This window comes from Piliocolobus tephrosceles, chromosome 6 (genome assembly GCF_002776525.5).
Source record: "Piliocolobus tephrosceles isolate RC106 chromosome 6, ASM277652v3, whole genome shotgun sequence".
Lineage (NCBI taxonomy): Eukaryota > Metazoa > Chordata > Mammalia > Primates > Cercopithecidae > Piliocolobus > Piliocolobus tephrosceles.
Window position 1 is genome coordinate 18518660 of NC_045439.1, and position 12969 is coordinate 18531628.

A 12969-nucleotide genomic window follows, 5' to 3' on the forward strand; every position below is an offset into this window, starting at 1 on the left:
TAACTTTTTAGTGGATAATTCCTTGTAGTTCGAAACACAGAAATTAGTAGAAAATTTGTGTTGGAAACACCATATTTTTTATACTACAGTTATTTATTTTGCTGGTTGTGACATAAAATTCAAGCAAAATCTTAACAATGTTTATATTCCTGATATTAAAGCATGTGTAATTCTTTGTGAGTCCTTAATTACCTTTGTCTAAAGAATTGTGTTGAATTTTTCTATTTTAAAACTCATTAGTTTTGGAATTCTGATGAATTTTATGAAACAATTATATTGTTTTAGACTTTTAGGACTTCAAGAAATGTAGCTGTTTTTTCTTTGTCTTTTATCAAAATTTATGGCATATATTCTAATTCTTGTTTTCTGTTGGAGTGTGTTATAGTACATGTTTCTCTTTGTGATTAGCAAAGAGGTGGCAATAACATCTGCCAATTGTGTTATTTTTGAGACACTTTTCCTAACTATTTATCTCCATTTATTCTCACATCCTTACCTATGAGGTAACTACTATAATTGTTATTTTCCAGGAAAGGAAAAACAGAATAATAACTTCTGCCATTGGAAAAAAATGGCAGTTTTACTTTTCAGGTGGAGCTATTCTCTAGTTTACTTTTCACTTCGTTTTGTCTTGTTGTATGTATCTTTTCTCCAAGAAATATAATTTTGGGACAATATTTTATTTCAGGTTTTTAAAAATTTTTATATTAAAAATATTTTGTTTTTATTTCCATAGGTCTTTGGAGAATAGGTGGTATGGGTTACATGAGTAAGTTCCTTAGTGGTTATTTTTGAGATTTTGGTGCACCCATCCCTGGAGCAGTATACACTGAACCAAATTTATAGTCTTTTATCCCTTACCTCCTTCCCATCCTTTACCCCTGAGTCCCTAAAGTTCATTTTATCATTCTTATGCCTTTGCAGCCTCATAACTTAGCTCCCACTTATGAGTGAGAACATACGATGTTTGGTTTTCCATTCCTGAGTTGCTTCTCTTAGAATAATAGTCTCCAATCCCATCCATCTTGCTGCAGATGCCGTTAATGCATTGCTTTTTGTGACCCAGTAGTATTCCATTGTATACATATACTGCAGGTTCTTTATCCACTCGTTGATTGATGGGCATTTGGGGCTAGTTCCAAATTTTCACAAATCCATCAATCCTGCTACTGGGTATCTACCCAGAGGCAAAGAAGTCATTATACAAAAAAGATACTTGCACATGCATGTTTATAGAAAAAAATTTCTTTAAATTGGGTGTTTTATGTTCTTAAGTAGATAAGGTTCAATACATTTCTTTCATATCTTCATTCAGTTAATCATAGAGCATTTATTTGCTCAACACTAGTTTGTCAGGCATTGTGCATATGGTTATAAGGATAGAGAATGTGGTTTTCTGCCCAAAAGGATTTTTTGTATTGGGGAGGGTGGTATAGAGTCAGATATATACCTACAGTTCTTAGAAGGCACACAGAGGAGATGACAACTCTGCCTGGGTTGATTGGGAAGTCTTTTAGAGGAGGTGATGTATAATTTGAATGTTCAAGAAGGGATGGATGGGAACTCTCCAGGTTGCTAAGGAGGGGCATAGCATGTGCAAAGAACTGAAGATTGAGAGGTAAAGGGATATGGGAGAAAAACAAGTCATGAAAGATGGTTTAAACAACAGAGGAAGAGTGGGGGCACTGACCCCCATCAGTAAGCTGAAGTATTCACTGGAATAATGGCTTTTTTTTTTTTTGAGACGGAGTCTCGCTCTGTCACCCAGGCTGGAGTGCAATGGCACCATCTTGGCTCACTGCAACCTCTGCCTCCCGGGTTCAAGCAATTCTCTGCCTCAGCCTGCTGAGTAGCTGGGATTACAGGCGCCTGGCACCACGCCCGGCTAATTTTTTTTGTATTTTTAGTAGAGATGGGAATTCACCATCTTGGCCAGGCTGGTCTTGAATTCCTGACCTTGTAATCCACCTGCCTTGGCCTCCCAAAGTGTTGGGATTACAGGCATGAGCCACCGCACCCAGCCAGTAATAGCATATTTTAATTAATCTGTAGTTGTAGGGGTGAAGAAGGCATAGATTGAGAAGATCTGTTGCAGCCAGAACTAGGTAACTCAAGGTCAATTCCAGGCTGAAGTATGCTGGTGAGAGTGTGCTGGTGGGAGCAGAATGGGTTGGGGAGATGGGGCAGTGGAGCTACTAATAAGATTGGAGCACAGGGATTGTAAGTGGAAAGTCATGTCTGCTGTGAGCACAGGTCTGATAAGAGCAGTCAGTGGACAGAGCAGAAGTCAAGTTGGTGCATGTATAGAGGATAACTCTGTAATCAGGTGGATGGCATTGCTACAGTATCTTCATAGTGAAAGGTGATGAACTTTTTAAATACCCAAATTTGACATTTCAAAGCTTATGTTTTATTTTCTTGTGATTATACATGTGTCTCTCTTGTGTTCATTTGAAGGAAGCATTAAAAGTATTAGTTTCCATTTTCTTTTAAACTAATGAAATAAGCCAGGGCTGTATTTTATTTTATTTTAACTTTTTTACTATTAAGAATCTGTTGCTGACTCCAGTGCATTCTAATTCAACTAACCTGGTTTGAAAGACTAACTGTTGCTCTAAAACACATTTTCAGTGTTTCAGACACTTCAGACTTCATTTCCTTTTCTCTGAACCTTTAGTTTTCCTGCAGTAAAATCTCTCAGGATACAAAACCTTTTTACTTTGTGTTTGCCATTTTTTTCCAGCAAGATTTTATTGGGATCTGTGTTCCGTTTGTTGAAATGCCTATTGCAGGCCAGGTGCAGTGGCTCACGCCTGTAATCCCAGCACTTTGGGAGGCTGAAGCGCTGGATCACCTGAGGTCAGGAGTTTGAGACCAGCCTGACCAACATGGTGGTGAAACCCTGTGTCCACTAAAAATTCAAAACATTAGCTGGGCATGGTGGCAGATGCTTGTAATCCCAGCTACTTGGGAGGCTGAGGCAGAAAAATCGCTTGAACCTGGGAGACAGAGGTTTCAGTGAGCCGAGATCGCGCCATTGCAACTCCAGCCAGGGCAAAAAGAGCGAGACTCGTCTAAAAAAAAAAAGAAATGCCTATCACAAAGAGTTCAGTAATGACAGATGAATGTAGGTGCTCAGATTGGATAATTTTAATGAATATACATTCTTTTTGGGATAATAAGATGACCCCTGGAAAGAATAAAGATTTTTTTTTTTTCCTTTTCTTTTTTTTTTTTTTTGAGATAGAGTCTTGCTCAGTCACCCAGGCTGGAGTGCGGTTGCGAGATCTGGGCTCACTGCAAGCTCTGCCCATTTGTTTTTAATAGCAGAAATAAATATAATACAAAAGGAGCAATTTATATAAAGATGACAAGGGTATTGTTTCTTTAAAGTTTTTTTTGTTTGTTTTTGTTTTTTGCTACTAGTATTTATGATTTATCCTGGTTTTCAGTGGTGTTCTTAAGTTTTCTAAATTGTGTCTAGAAAATCTCATCTAGGATCTGAGGATAGTGGATGGAAATGGAAGTATGGGTCTTTGGACCTTCATTCAGTTCAACCAGAAGAAGTTCCTTTCCATTTATCTTATAGAGAGCTTCTATTTAAGCTTTTTTTTGGAGGAGAAAGTTCCAGAACAAAAACATAATCTGAAAATATGTTAGATAAAACTGCTCAAAAGAATGCTGCTATTCATGATGACTTTGGGATGGAAACTTATTTAGAAATCATAGCATGAGACTTGCAAATTTTGGAATGTTATTCAAATACACTGTATAAAAAAGTAAGCAGTCTTACTGGGATTTTCTAGGACTAGGACTAGAAAGACTAGATCCATCCATAGTGAAAAATGCAAATTTGACTAAGTTGCTCTTCCTCTTCTCTGTAAGAAGAAAGAGGCGGGGCTCAGTGGCTCACGCCTGCAATCCCAGCACTTTGGAAGGCCAAGGCGGGTGGATCACCTGGGGTCGGGAGTTCGAGACCAGCCTGACCAACATGGAAAAACCCCCATCTCTACTAAAAATACAAAATTAGCCAGGCATGGTGCCTGGCTGGGATTCCAGCTACTCGAGAGGCTGAGGCAGGAGAATTGCTGAACCTGGGAGGCAGAGGTTGCAGTGGGCCAAGATCGCGCCATCATACCCCAGCCTGGGCAACAAGAGCGAAACTCCCATCTCAAAAAAAAGAAAGAACTTCAGGGTGATGAAATTCAGGATTGATCTCCTGCTACAGGGATAGAGATTCTCAATCCTACTTAATCTTGAGAGTTGGTCTTGGTTTGCTATGAAGGATCTGTTCATGCTGCTTCTAGGGTGTCGTAGGACTCAACTGATCTAGTTTGAAAGATGAAATTAGATTGCCACCTCTAATTTTCACCACGTTTTCTAAAATCCTATAATATATCTGTTTTAAGAAACCATCTGTTGAAAAGTATTACCATGAATTTAATTGGAGCTTTTATTATTTGCATCTTAAAAGAGCACATTAATTGGAAATTCCCCTAGGTCAGAGAAGTTGGAATGTGAAGAGAGAGCTTGTGAAATTCTTTGTTCTTTCTTAATTTCTTCAACCAGTAGTATTGGGCATCTGCTGCTATGTGCCAGAGATTTCCGAGTCCTTGGGGGTATAGTGGTGGGTTTATTTGTATCCATTCATCAAGAACTGCTTATGGTATGAAATCTGATCTTCCTAATCCTGAGTAAAATGATGTCTCCTTTTCTCTGCTCTTGATTTACATATAGGCAATCCATACGTTTTGGTATGTTACTTTCCCTTTGATTTTCTAGTACGTCCTGTTAGTGTTGGTGTCCTGTTGAGTGTGTTTGCCATCTAAGGGTGAGGACTCCATCTCATACTTCTTTTAGAGTCTTCTTGGGGTCCAAGTATTGAGTACTAAAATAGGTGCTGTTTGTTTGATTTTATTTCCCGTTAGAATTTATCTTGTTACTTTTAATTTTGTGGCTGGACAGTCCTACAGGTAAATTTTACGTCCTCTCCTGTTTAATAATGGCAGAATATTTGAAGACATTGGAAAATACTTAAAATGATAAGTTAAAGCATTTTGCCAAATGGTATGATTAATATGTTACCCATTTTATTATTGTGTCTGCATAGGAAACTTCCTGGAAGAATGCATAGCAAAATAATAGTGGTTATTTCAGGGTAGTACTACTTGATTATTTTTGTTTCTTTTCCCCTGCATATTTCTATGGTTAAATGTAATTTTAAAGTTAAAGTGAAAATCCTCTAAAACGTTTTACCCCTTGTGTTTTTTTTCTTTTTACATTCCTAGTGAAGTAGGTTATCTTAATGATAATGCTTTTATTTTCCGTAGGAGGCATGTTTCTATTGAGAAAATATAGTATTGAAATGATCATCCATGAGGTCAGGAGTTCAAGAGCAACCTGGCCAACATGGTGAAACTCTGTCTCTGTTAAAAAATACCAAAATTAGCTGGGTGTGGTGGCGCGTGCCTGTAATCCCTTTTACTCAGGAGGCTGAGGCAGGAGAATCATTGGAGCCTGAGAGACAGAGGTTGCAGTGAGCTGAGATCCTGCCACTCCAGCCTGGGCGACAGAGTGAGCCTCTGTCTGAGAAAAACAACAACAAAAAAGCTATTATCCAGATTGCTGATTTGTAAAGATACTTTATCTTGATCATAAATTCAACAGCTAAAAATCCATTTGTATCCTTTTGTATTTTCTGTTTATTACTCCAAAAGATATTAAGAAAAATGCTGAACTCTCAAGGTCTCCAGCGAGTGAAAATCATAGCAAGTGATAATCTCTGGGAGTCCATCTCTGCAGCCATGCTACTTGATGCCGAACTCTTCAAGGTGGTTGATGTTATAGGGTAAGGCATGTTTTACTTGGAAAACTAGCAGTTTCTAATTGCTTGCTCCGTTCTCCCCATTTGATTACATTCTCAGAAGGTAGCTGTCCTGTATTTACTTATCTGAAGCATGCATGGCTCATGGTCCATTACTTTCTCTTTTAAATGTATTTTAGGATCTTTCTGTGACAAACATGTATTGATAACTTTTAAAAAATATATTGATGTTTGGAATCATAAAACAGAGCTTTGTTTTAGATTAAGGGGCAGAGTAATACCTGTATTTAATTTTAGAAATTATAAAGGCAAAGTTGTGAAATTAATTTCTAACTCTCAGATATTCTGTGGCTGGAAGTTCTTACATGAACACTTTTGTAAGTGGTTCATTATGGTCACTGATGATAACTTTTGTCATGCCTTCTTAGTAGTATAGTTTTGACCCCTACCCCTTATTCCATTTCTGCCTTTTAGCCCTCTGGGCCCTGACCTCATTGAGTTCATTTTTTTAAAAAAGTGAATTTACATTTTTCCTACCGTGACACAGGATATAAACATTTGAAAAATAGAATATGTGTGTGTGTGTGTGTATGTATGTGTGTAGAATTTGTTCTTTATCCAGTGTGAACATTGATTGATCTCTCCATATGCTTTATTTTTTTAATGAATAATTTTGAATGTACACAAAAATAGGCAGAATAATACAGTGAATATCTTTGTTCTTACCACTCAGCCTCCGAACTGTGAACCCATGGCCAGTTCTTCATCCATGCGTCTATCTACTCCTCTTCCCTTCCTGCCTACATTACTTTGAAAGAAATCCCAGACATTAGTTCTTCCATAAAAATATTACTGTGTGTCTCCAAAGATAAGGATTATTTTTCTACTTACCATAAACAATACCATTATTATACCTAAAATGTAATAGTTTTTTATATTAAATATCCATTATTATTATTTTATAGTTTTCTTTGATTGAATCTGGATCCATTTAAAATTCATACCTTTTGATTGGTTGATATTTAAATCTGTTCTATAGGTTCTTGCTCTTCTTTCTTTTTAATTTGTTGAAGAATAGGATTGTTTGTCTTATAAACTTTGTGTCAGTCTGGATTTTACTGATTTCACCCCTACATTTAATAACTTGCTCATCTCTCCTTTTTCAATGGTTTTTGAAATTGGTGAAGGTGTAGTTAGGTTAGATTTAGGCTTAATTTTTTTTTGCAAGATAAATAAAATTTCTTCATTATATTTAAACATTTTATACATTGAAATTAAAATTAAAGTTTTGCTGTTGTTAAAACTTTCATAAATAGTTGAAATCTTGAAGGAAAACAAAGTTGTGTTCATCTAAATGTATTTTCTTAATATTAAGTGAAAGTATGGGTTTTACTATGTCTTCATGAAGGACTTGGATATGTACTTCATTTTTTATTGATATGGGTATTTTAATGTAATGAATTTTCCTCTGAGTACTGCCTTAGTTTTATCTCATAGGGCTGTTTTATCATTAATTTCTAATTTTATTGCATTGTGGCCATTTAATACCAAATGTATTATTTACAATTTTGGGGGAAATTTCTTAGGAGCTTATTTCTAAAAATCTGAAAAAAACTTTCACATTTTTCTTGACTATCTCAAGAGCATATTTTGACTTATTGAGATGTATTCTTTATTAGGATACAGAATTGAGTTTATACCATCTACCTTTTTGATTATATTGTTCAGGTGTTTGGATCTTAACTATTTCGTCCACTTGAACTGTTCAGGGCTACCAGGTGTGTTTGTTTCCTTGCGTTAGTGAGGTCTGTTTCTCCTTTCAATCTTAGGCAGATTTTGCTGTGTGGAAGCTTCTGCTTTGTTATTTGGTACATAAATACTGATGAATGTATATCTTCATTATGATTTATTTCTTATCATTAGAAAATGCCATTCTTTGTCTTGTTTAAAGCTTCTTGGCCTGAATTCTGCTTTCTGTGTGATTAAGAGATCCCTGCTTTCTTTTTCATTAGGATTTGCCTAATATATTTTTGCCCTTTTATTCTTTACCTTTCGAGGCCATTTTCTTTTATGTGCATTGCTTGCAAATAGCATAGAGTTAGATTTTGCTTTTTTAAAGCTCCTCTGAAAATCTTTATATTTTAATCAATGAGTTAAACTCATTTTTAAATATAACTGATGTTTGTGTTTTCTATGCTATTTTGTTGTCTTTTGTTATTGAATAATTTATACTCTCCATGTACTAATACAAGCTATTCTGCTATGTGATTTGTTTACTTTGCACTTATTTAAGGAGATGTTTCTTTTGTTATTTAGCAAGTTTTGTTTTTTGTTCTATCAATTATATTTATACTGATTTATACAAGTATTTTCAACTGAGAATAATTTTGCCTCCCAGGGGGACATTTGGCAATGCCTGGAAATATTTTTTTTAATTGCCACAAATAGGTACGGTGGTGCCACTGGAATCCGATGGATGGAGGCCACGAATGTTTCTAAATATCCTTTAGTACACTGGATATTTTTCCCATAACACAAAATGATCCAGCCCAAAATATTAATAGTGCTGAGGCTGAGGAACTGCTTCATACTAATACTCTTGGTTTCCTCTTCATTTAGTTATTGTCTGTTGGTTTACTATGAGCAATACTACAATTATTTGATAACTTCTTCCTCTCCTTTTCTCCCCTACCATGGAATTTTAATTACTAGAATTATCTTAGTTTTAATTTTTGTACTCTTACATGAACTTACATGAACTTAAGCTTCTACTATATTGATTTGACAGCTACAAGTTTTAACTGTTTACTGCCAGATAATCTGCAAACTTAGTTTACATTTCACCTTCTTTCCCTCTTGTCCTATTTCATGTAGCTATATTAATTGTACTTTAGCCAAGTGTGTAATATTTATATATAATTTAATTACTATTTCTTTTAATCTAGCTCTACCATTAAACATATTAAATGCTCACCTTCAAGTCTTTTGCCGAAGTTTCTCCCTCAGTTTCTTAGATGTCAGAAGTGTAATTATCTATTAAATGTCTCAGAAAGTGCTAATGGAGACAATATTTCTTCATGTGTTTAGATGTTTATTGATGTTTATCTATGACCTTTATACCTGAAGGACAGTTTGACTGGATATAATCCTTTTTTAATCCTTGAGTATCACAAAATTTGCTCCATTGGTTATTTACATAAAACATTGCTATTGAGAATTTTGACTCCAGAGATATTTCCTTTTCCTTATAAGTAACTTGACACAATTCCTTCATGTCCAAATAATATTTTTATTCATCTTTAAAGTTTAGTTGTTGTATACACTTTACCCATTTCCAGATATATAGTATATGCTCTCTTAATGTCTATATTTAAATATTTTCTTAGTAAGGTTTACTTAAGTTATAAGCTAAATCATTATTCCACTCCATTACTTTGGTTTTCTTTTTTGATGTCCCAGTTATACATCTTGCTCTTATTTGCATAGCCTTTATTTTGTATTTCTCTGAATTTTTCTCTACCTCTTTATTTACGTTTTCTATTATTTTATCCTTACTATTCTATATTCCTTACTGTGTTTTCCACAGTGTCTGTTCTCTCTAATGTTCCTTCTAGTTTAGCCTTCATTTCTAAAATGTGTTCTTTAAAATAATTCTTCTATAATTCTCTCATTTTAATTTCCTATATCGCTAACAATTCATCTTTAACAAATTTTTAATTGAAGTATAGCATACAAACATACATACATAAAAGTGCAAAAATCATCAGATTATAGCTTAATGAATTATCACAAAGTGAACATACCTATGTAACCACTACCCAGAAAACTATCAGTGCCCAAGAAGCTTGGTTATTGATATCTCCTCTTGGAAAGATTTTTCCTTGGAAATCTTTCTAATCATTAACCTCTGTTTTTGCCTTAAAGATAACTACTAATCTGACCTCTAACACCGTGGACTAATTTTGCTGGTTTAAAAACTTTATTTAAATGGCATGTTATAGTAGCTGTTATTTCAGTCAATATTATATAAATGAGATGAATGCATGTTGTTATATATAGAGGTAGTTCATATTTATTGTTTAGCATCCAATTGTTGGATGCTAAGTGTAGTATACTACAACTTATTTGTGTATTATTTTTTAATGGTCGTTTAGACTGTTTCCAATTTTTGGCTGTTGGAATTTTGTTCAGGAGATATTTCTTGGCTCACGTCTTCACAGGGAGACTATTCCTTCCTGCCTCATTCATGTTGTGCTTGGCCTGTGCTATATCTGAAGACTTTTCATGTTATATTTGGCCTATGCTATATCTGAAGATTTTTGTTTTACAGTTACAGTACTTTCTAGAGTCTATTTCTGCTGGGCCCCATTCTTACTGACTGAAAGTTGTTCTCCTTTACACGAAGTGTTCCTGCCTTATTCAACTTGGATTCTACTTCAAACAGCTTATTTTCATGATGAAGCTCTGTCATTCCTCATTATTTGCTACCTTCTCCTGAAATTGTTATTGCTTAAACCTGTGTTGTTCAATACAGTAGCCACTAGACACGTATGTTTAGGAAGCACTTGAAATGTGGCTTGTTTGAGTTTAGGTGTGTTATAAGTATAAAATACACACTGGGTTTTGAAAATTGAATATAAAAATATTATTTACAGTGGTTTTACACTGATTACATGCTACATGATAATATTTTGGGTATATTGGGTTAAATATATCATTAAAATTATGTTCTCCATGTTTTTCTGCTTTGTAAATTAAATTAAATTTTTTTCATTGATGTGTTTTATTGTGGTAAAGACCTTTGCTGGTTTTTAATGTGGCTGCTAGACAATTTAAAATGATAATGTATGTGTGGTTCATATTATATTTCTACTGGACAAATCTGGTTTGAACTCTTACGGTATTGGGTTTGATCTCCTAGTGAATTCACTGTTTTGAGCATTCTCCCCTAACTTCAAGCCTGTGAAGATGTTCCCATCTTCCTGAGTTGGTCTTCTGTTCTCCCACTTAGGATAGGGTCTGCTCCTTCTGTGTGAGTACCAGCCAGTCCCCTTTCACTTCCAGTTTCCATATACCATCTGCTGATCCTGGGCCATTTCTGATGCTGTGAGGCTCCTGGGGAGAGTCCCTGTCACCTGGTTTGATGGCAGTGTTATCTGTTTTTCCTTTCCCTTATCTGGTTGGTCTGTTTGATTTCAGGAGGAGTACTGAGGAGCTTCAGAAACTGGCCTGCTGTCATGTTCTGCCTTGGCCAAAAATTCTAATTTTTTAAAGTACAAATATGTTCCTCTGTTAGGATAAACTATGAAGTTGGTTTACTTTCAATGATCTTAATTTTGTCTGTAATTGAAGTTTGAAAAATAATGCTATGAAATGATGGAGAATGTTTGCCAGCTTATGTACATTAAAAAGTTATATTCTTAAAGAGCCTTTACGTTTTGTTGCACTAGGAATAAATATATACATGGAGAAAGACCCAGATTTTAGTATTAGTTCTGCCTTTCTTTGCTCAGATCATGTAATAAATCATTTGGGTTTTGAATGTAGTAACAGTTTCATTTTCTGAATGAAGGATATACCACCTATTCCTATAACTTCAGTAAAGTTACTTTTTCATTTTATAAATATAATATGCTCATTATAGAAACTTTGGAAAACGTAGAAAAGTATAAAGATAGAATTTACTCATAATCCTAACATCTACTGCTTATTGGTAACATGCTAGCATATTACTTTCCAGGATTTTCTTTAATATAGAAATATATTTTAACCAAATACACCAAACATACATTTGGCAACTCGACAGCTGGATGACAACTAGATGAGTATTAAAAATTAACATTTGGCTGAGGTAACAAAGCTGAATTTCATGGAAACAGAATGAAGTTGTGGGATAGAAGAGTAAATCTAAAAATGTAGTTTTTTGAATTTATATTAGTTAAAAGACTAGTAGCCAGATTTTTCAGGTTGGGTGTTATAGTGCCAGAACAATGATTGCTTAACCCTGTTAGATGCTAGATTTCTGTTGGTATCTTTGTAGTGTAGATTTGCAATACTGAATAGATGCCTCTTTTCACCTGAGTTTAGTGACTCAGTAAAATCTTAGTGGAACCTCGTTTTTCTCTAATACTTCTTTTTATGTTCTCCAGTATATATTGTATATTATTTTCTTACTCATGAAATCCTGGAATGCCAAATTGATATTGTGCCCTAATTCATCTTCACTAGGTATAAAGAATTACCAAATAGGATTTTTTTACTAAAAGATTTGTGATCTAAAATGGAATTAAATAACTAAAAAATAACACAAGTATTCACAATCATTTTTTTGATGTTATAAATACTACTATACCAAACTACAAAGATTAGAATTATGGTATAACTTAATCTCCATTATTTTGCTTGTATTTTTTTTTTATAAATAATTGTTAAACTAAAAAGTAGATGCCCTTATTCCTACAGTTATTTAGCTAGTGTGCTCTCTTATTGGATTGTCAATCTATTTTCTATTTTCTATTTAAAATTTATTAATTGTCTTTATTCTTATAATCAGTACTTCCACAGTCATCATTATGGGAGTATTTTACTCTTGCAGTAATGAATATACATTTATACTTCCACTGACTGACACCCCTCCCATCGAATGATAGGATGAAGGAGGCATTCATTTTCTGGGGCAGTTTCTCACCTGCTGCACTATTGATACTTTTAATGACCAATTTTTTTGTTGTAGGGGTTGGTCCTATGCATTGTAGGATGTTTAGCAGCATTTTTGGCCTCTCTTCACTAGATGCCAGTAGCAAATATCCTCGACCCCAGGTGAGACAGTTGAAAAAATGTCTCCATATAGTGCCAAATATTCCCTCCAGGGACAAAAATCATCTGGGTTGAGAGCCACCTCTGCTCTGATACAGTAATTTCTAGTTTTCCCAAGGTAGTTTATTCTTTTTATTCAAGAAATAACCATTTGTGGGTATTGATTTTTGTTTTGTTTTGTTTTGTTTTTGGCCTGGGAGTAAATGCCAAGCTATCTTTCTGTGTTCTAAGGACAGGAGTAGAGGGGAGAGTACTACTTTATATAAAGGTTTCACTAATCTTATTTTTGGCCTCCTCCTCACTCATTTACTATTGCCCCAAGCTCCTTA

At 34.7% G+C, this 12969-nt stretch overlaps 1 protein-coding gene across 1 annotated transcript in view; it reads left to right on the forward strand.

The window, feature by feature from the left end:
- Positions 1-12969, forward strand: part of GALC (galactosylceramidase) — a 55919-nt gene that overhangs the window by 11948 nt on the left and 31002 nt on the right. The window contains exon 7 of the mRNA XM_023205387.1: positions 5718-5848. Within this exon, the coding sequence (XP_023061155.1) occupies positions 5718-5848 (131 nt within the window). The remainder of the gene's footprint in view (positions 1-5717; positions 5849-12969) is intronic.